Source organism: Rhinatrema bivittatum, chromosome 3, assembly GCF_901001135.1.
Source record: "Rhinatrema bivittatum chromosome 3, aRhiBiv1.1, whole genome shotgun sequence".
In the NCBI taxonomy this organism is placed as follows: domain Eukaryota; kingdom Metazoa; phylum Chordata; class Amphibia; order Gymnophiona; family Rhinatrematidae; genus Rhinatrema; species Rhinatrema bivittatum.
Genome location: NC_042617.1, coordinates 247251212 through 247258415, shown reverse-complemented (window position 1 = coordinate 247258415; position 7204 = coordinate 247251212). Strand labels below are relative to the sequence as shown.

The following is a 7204-nucleotide window of genomic DNA, read 5'->3' as shown; positions in this document are numbered from 1 at the left end:
AACGGCTGTCGGTATATAAAATTAAATAAATAAATAAATAAATAAATAAATAAACAATAGAGATGGTGAGTACAAAGCCCTGAAAATACTTGTGCCTTGCTAGAAATGATTAGCTCTGAAAATGTTCAATTGCTGTATTGCGCTTTGACACTTTGACAGACAAATCAGCAATATAAAGCATGACATTAACCTAACCTTACACCTTTATCTGTATGTGTGAATATGCACGTGTTTATATATATATATATATATATATATGATGATTATAGTAAACTTGAAGCATTAACATTTAAGCATATAGTTGGTTCTCTTTTTTCTCTCTCTCCCTTAGATAAAAGAGTCCATTTGACCCCACAAACTGGGGTTGTTCTTGCGAGGGAACATTGGAAGTAAGGATGAAGTGAAACAGCAGCTGTCCTGCTGGGTGCAGCAAGCGATGAATGCTATCCAGGGCTACAATACTGAAGAGCTGTCCCCAAGACCCCTATGCTATGAGAAAGTGAATGGCTCCTGTCCCAAAGCCATGCATGTGTTTGGAGTCCAGCTGGCCATCTACCTGTTCTGTGCAATGGGCATGCTACTTGTTGTACTGGGCAACCTGTTGGTGGTGGTTTCTGTATCCCACTTTAAAATTCTCCACACCCCTACCAATTTCTTGCTTCTCTCATTGGCCCTTGCCGATCTCCTCCTTGGGTTAACAGTGTTGCCTTTTAGCACTGTCCGATCAGTGGAAAGCTGCTGGTTTTTTGGAGATAGTTTCTGCAGGCTACACACCTTTCTTGACACGGTTTTCTGCCTGGTATCTATCTTGCATCTGTGTTTCATTTCAATTGACCGTCATTATGCAATCTGCAATCCATTGCTCTATCCAGCTAAGTTTACTGTCAAGGTAGCCTGTATTTACATAGTAGTTGGGTGGAGTGTTCCTATAGCCTACACATCAGTCTTCCTATACACTAATGTGGTAGAAGAAGGGTTAGGCCATTTATTAAAGGATTTGCCCTGCATTGGTAGCTGCCAACTTCTGTTCAATAAACTCTGGGGGTGGCTAAACTTTCCTGTATTCTTTCTTCCCTGCTTCTTAATGATAAGCTTATATGTAAAAATCTTCCTGGTGGCCAACAGACAAGCTAAACAGATCAACAGTTTGCACAAAATGATGAGCTCCTCAACAAACATGAGGGCATCTCAGAGAGAACGAAAGGCAGCCAAAACTCTTGGGATAGCCGTGGGTATCTACCTCTTGTGCTGGTTGCCCTTTACTATAGACAGTATGGTAGACAGCCTCATTGATTTTAGTACCCCACCGCTCTTGTTTGATGTCTTTATTTGGTTTGCTTACTTCAACTCTGCCTGCAATCCACTGATTTATGTGTTTTCCTATAGCTGGTTTAGAAAAGCCTTGAAAATTGTTGTGACTCGTCAGATATTTCAGTCTGGATCTTCTACAGTGAATCTCTTTCAAGAATAACAAAATTTTTATATTGGTAGCAATTTGAGTTTTCTGTTGAGCAAGTTTTACCCCATGCATTGGGTTTGTGTGCACCAGAGAAGCTGGAACAGCTCAAGTCAACTGGCAGAATTAAAGATGCCTGCTGTGCAAGGTCCAGAGAGACAGCCAATATTATGTGTGAGAGTTCAGGGATAAACATAGCTAAAATTAACTCAGTAAAGACCAAAATGCCAAAATCGAAGTCAAGAAAACCTTGTAACCTTGTAAATTCCCATATGTATTCTGTACTTCTCAGATACTAGATCTTTATCCTTCTACTGCTATATAAGTAACTCAGAGAAGGTGGTGGTTCTTTTCTTTTTCTATATTATTTAATAGTATTTTAGCAGTTTTATTTAAGTATCCCTGGTCCCAGTTCGATGTAACCCCTGTTCGATGTAATGTTTCTTCCAATTTTGTTTCGTTGTAAACCAGTGTGATATGTATATTTACATGAACATCGATATAGAAAAGTTTCAAATAAAAATTAATTTTCAAGGGATTACCAGTTCTTTCAGAATTATTCACTTTTGGAATGCATACAAATCCCTAATTCTCTGCACAATTTGGCATGTAGTTGGTCTGGAATTCAAAAGTGAACAACTGTGTTTGTAGGAATTAATATTACTTTCAAAATCAGGTTGTGTTGTGGGCCATTACCTTATAGACTCTGAAGATGTGTTAAAAAAACAAAAACAAAAAAAAATAGTTTGGACCTTTAGAAAGCTTTGCTAAATAAAAAAGTAAAGGGCAATTTATAGAAGGATGGTTAGTTTTACGGTCAGCAGGTATTCCTCTATCCACAGACCTTCCAGTTAATTTTCTAAGGGATACCAGCAAGGGAGTTTCCCTTTTCAATATCCGCTTCTGCATGGACAAAAGCACCCAGGCTTTAGCTGTGGGCAGGGTCTGTGTGGGAAAGCATGCACTGTGCTTTGAAAAGCAAGTCCCTTGCATGCCTTTGTCTGTCTGCCCCAGAAGACAACCCCCTTTCCCCACATCTAATCTACTGGCCTTGTGAAACTCGGGGGCCAGATTGAGCTGCCAAGGGGAGTTTTCAGCCACAGGGATTTTTGGGGCCGATTCAATACAGTGCGCTCAGCCATGCGCACTGAATAATCCGCACTCCGACGCGGGTTAAATAGGTGCTAATCCACCCCCTAATGCAATAGGGGGATTAGCACCTATTTAACCCGCATCGGACGCGGAGTGAGTGCAATAGCCCTCATCATATGCAAATGTATGTGAATAAGGCTATTACTCATTCACTCCACATGCCAAAAAAAAAGTGTGCGTCTCAGATGCACATTTTGCTCTCAGATATTAATGCCTGCCTGGTGCAGGCGTTAGCTGAGCACAGGTAAAAGAAGTACAGAAAAGCGGAAAAAAATGCTTTTCTGTACTTTTTTTTTTGTGCTTAAAAAAACCCACCTCAACAGATCACCGAGTTATGAAGACTGACGCTGAGTTTACCGCTGGGTCTTCATAATTGGCAGCCGCAGCGGGGTCGCGTTAGCAAGGACCCTAGTGCCTCCTTGCTAGCGTGACCCCCTAATTTGGGTATAGCATGGCGCCCCCCTTACGGGCGCCATGCGCTTTAGGAAAGCGGGCGCTGACTTTTCAGCGCCCGCTTTCCGCACTTTTTATTGCATCGGCCCCTCTGTGGGTAACTCACTTTGATCATCCCTTATTTCTAATCTCTGGAGCTCACTTAGCACCTTCTCTCTCCACCTTCAAACCAGTCCTCTTGTCACCCACATGCACTGGCTGCTCTTCTTCCCTATGCACAGCAACCAGCTACCTATGCATTCTTAACCTTTTTTTTATCTGACTCCTTGCGTATTATTTTCTGTGCTTGCGTATTTTCATGTTTGTAATTTGTGCATTGGTTTTCTTCTGTATAAATCATGTCATTCTGCACGTCCTTACTCATAGATAGTTTTTTTGTGTGTTGAGAGTGCTTTGTGGTCAATAAACAAATAGTTACAGTAAAGATTTTATTTATTTATTTATTTTATTTTATTTATTTAGAGTTTTTATATACCGGCAATCATGAAAACATATCTTGCTGGTTTATATTCTATTGTCATGTAAAAGCAAAGTGGATATTTTCAAATTTTAAAGAATAGCAACAGAAAAAAGTCTGGAGAAAGTACAGCAGTGGTAACAGGCAAATAATTGCTGTAAGTGTTTAAAAATATTTCAGCCACACATCTAGTAAATACATAGCTACCAAAACCTGCTTGCATACTTTAGTTACCATTTTTATTTTACTATATTGTGCTTCACAGACCCTTTTTTCAAAAGCTAGTCAAAGTGCATGTCTAGAGTGCAGTGGGAATAAATAAAAAAGCTTGGGGGTAACTTGGACAGAGCGGCAATTACTACCCTTAACAGAAATGTGGGGGTAACCTGCACGGAGCAGCAGTTACTACCTTGGGAAGCTTGCTGGGCAGACTAGATGGGCCATTTTGGTCTTTTTCTGCCGTCATTACTATGTTACTATGTGCTTGGAAGCATGTGCTGAGAATCATTTTTTTCAGTCCAGTTGGTGCATGTGAGGCTCTTCCCAGCATGCTCTGTGCATGGTTTTCATTGGACAGAAAGTCACTGCATAGAGCCAAAATACAAAGGATTCTGCAAAATGTAAAATTAATTAGCAGATGTTAAAATAAGTTGAGCATTATTCTTATGTGAATGAACTGTGCCTGTTCTTTTTAAACAATAACAGTTTTTAAAAAGTTTTATATTTTCGTCTCTTCTCCTCTTTTCTATTCCAGCATTTTTCATTGAAAATAAATGTTTTCTATCTTTTCTAGCAGTCTCCATCCTGTTCCCAGTCCTCCCTTTTGCTTTTGTTTGTCTTCCCCTGGTTCTCTTTCATTTTCCATAAACTAAAAACATTGATCCAGATCCCACATCAGTCAAAAACAAGTGGGTCACCCAAAGAAATTCAATAAAGAAAAATGTGTCATAAAGTACAAACTGCGCCAGGCTGATCAACAGTACTGGAGCACACACAGTTTAATCATCTACCTAGAGACCTTGCAAGCAAGAGCAGAAATTAACAAACTCTTTACAGATTGCCACTTAATTACATTGACCAATGCTTTGTCACACCAGAATACCATGTTCCTATCCTTAAACGTATGCGGCTAAATAACCACAGCTAACACAATTGGGAACAGTTCAAGAAAGCTGACATTCCTTGCCACCTTCTCCCTCCTACAAGCTTTAGGCCAGGGGGGCTGCACACCAATTCCCTAGGCAATACGACCTCAAGCCCCCCGCAGCCTCCCCATTTCATAACACTCCAGCCTGCCACACTGCCACCCCTCCGAAATTCTGCAAAAAGATTTTACAATATACCCAGGAGAAAAATACGTGGTGTTTCTTCTGCCTACCAGCCATCGATACCGAGAATGGCCTAAAAAAATGCCTTGCCCGTTGGGATAACCCAACGGGTGAAGTCTAAATTGCCCACCAGTGACTGCGTATGCAGAAACGTCACCTTTTTTTGCAGCGCCTATCTCCTCTACTAAAAACCACACCTGCCTTGGAACCCACCTCCCTCCCTCCCCAATATCTAAAAAAATAAAACCCTGCTGGAAGTGAGGTATAACAGACCAAAACCTAGGAAAGAATAGGAAAGGTGAAAACAGGGAGACTTATGATTGTTGGTGGTATCTTCCTATTCTCTTTCTACCCATACTAAGAGGTTTGGCAATACCTTCTGCACCCCACAGTGCCTGCTCTTCCCTGGCAGTCCCCCATCCAAGTACGTATTGGGCGTGATGCTGCTTAGTTTCGAAGATATAATGAGTTCAGTCTTTCCAAGGCTAGTGTTGCTTGGAGCAGGGTAGTGGTGGGGTTAAGGATCAATATGCTAGAAACACATTAGTTAAAAAAAAAGTGTAATGGGCTCCTAAACTAGGCCCCTTTTCACTTGAGTATGGCCCTTAGAGGAGTTATAGAAACATAAAAACATAGAAATGACAGCAGAAAAGAACCAAATGATCCACCCAGTCTGCCCAACAAGCTTATGTCAGTATCTGCTGCACTGTGCAGGTTACCCCCATGCTTATCATTTACCAGACCATAAAATTCAGGGCCCTTGCATATTGTTTGAATCCAATTTCCCTTAACCGTTGAAGTGGAAGCAGAGAGCAATGTTGGAGTTGCATCAAAAGTATCAGGCTTACAGGCCAATACAGTACAGTGCGCTCCGGCAGAGCGCAGTTAACCTGCAATTGGACGCGCGTTTTCGACGCGCTAGCTTTACCCCTTATTCACCAGGAAAGTGCACAGAAAAGCAGTAAGTCGGAGGTCCCAAAAGTTAAAAAAAGTTAAAAAAAAAAAAAAAATTGAAATCAGCTTGTGGGTTGAAAACCGGACGCTCAATTTTGCCGGCGTCCGGTTTCCGAATCTGTGGCTGTCAGCGGGCTCAAGAACGGACGCCAGCAAAATTGAGCATTGGCTGTCAAACCCGCTGACAGCCGCCGCTCCTGTCCAAAAACAGGTGCTAGGGATGCGCCTCTTTTTGCCGCGGGCCCTAATTTAAATATTGTTATTTACAGGACACTGGCCTGTGCGCGCGCCGTTCGCCCGCTCTCCCGTGACTTTTACTGTATCGGCCCGTTAGTGATTAAGGGTAGTAATTGCCACATCAGCAAGTTACCCCCATGTTTATTTGTTCCCCAAACCGTAAAAGTTGGGGCCCTTGTTGGTTGCTGTCTGAATCCAATTCCCCGTTTCCCACTGCCGTTGAAGCAGAGAGCATTGATGCAGTTGCATTAAGCCTTGATACTGTTATTTTTTTTAAGGGTGGCAACTGCCACACCAGCAAGTTTCCCCCAGTTACCCCCATGCACTCTTTTCTTTATTTTTAACCTCCAGCTTATAGGAATGCACAGTGTTTATCCCATGCCCCTTTGAATTCCTTGACTGTTTTCTTCTTCACCACCTCTTCTGGAAGGGTTCTGGGATGTGGAACCCCTTGTCCTCCTTTCTGGGGTTTTGCTAATGCTTGATGAGGTTTCTGAATGTCTGATTGAAAAGTTTGGCTTCACGGAAAATGACAGTTGCAGGTCTCTACCCCTGAAAAGCCACCAGGTGGCAGTATATGGCAGTAGAACATGGTGTATGTTAACTAATGGGAAGCTTAAGAATGGAAATTCTTTTGTGTGTTCTACTATGTGTCTCCTTTAAGTGACTGTGGGAGATGGTTTCCACTAGAGCAGGGGTGGGCAATTCCAGTCCTCGAGGGCCACAAACCTGTCGAGGGTTTTAGGATATCCTAATGAATATGCACGACATAGATTTGCATACAACTGAGGCAGGGTGCATGCAAATCTCTCTCATGCATATTCATTAGGGATATCCTGAAAACCAGACTGGTTTGTGGCCCTCGAGGACCGGAAGTGCCCACCCCTGCACTAGAGGAAACATTTCTGAGATCCATATAAGTCTGTGTTCAAAGTTTGGCAGATGCCTCTCCTCAAGGACAGGGCTTTGTAGGGCTTTCCCCCACCTCCAGGGGAAAAGCCCAAGGCTGAAGAAGTGTTTGTCTCCAAAGGGAAACAATTATGGGATCTGGGGGTAGGTCCTGTTAAGGTTAAGGTGCAATTTGAGGTCCTACAGTCCATGGAATAGCCCACTAGTGAAGTGATCCGCTGGATGTAAGCCTGGGGTGCCGGGGATTCCCTTGCTTAT

The 7204-nt window shown here is 42.4% G+C and overlaps 1 protein-coding gene across 1 annotated transcript; it reads left to right on the top strand.

The window, feature by feature from the left end:
- The first annotated feature begins 350 nt into the window (after positions 1 to 350).
- Positions 351 to 1873, top strand: LOC115088732 (trace amine-associated receptor 5-like). Its single transcript, XM_029596971.1, has one exon. It carries the CDS (start codon positions 437 to 439, stop codon positions 1469 to 1471), a length of 1035 nt encoding a protein of 344 aa, XP_029452831.1. The 5' UTR covers positions 351 to 436; the 3' UTR covers positions 1472 to 1873.
- Positions 1874 to 7204: the final 5331 nt, after the last annotated feature.

Bases quoted from the DNA above. Each gene is read 5' to 3' on its own strand.
- LOC115088732 (XM_029596971.1), top strand. From the start codon at position 437: ATGAATGCTATCCAGGGCTACAATACTGAAGAGCTGTCCCCAAGACCC.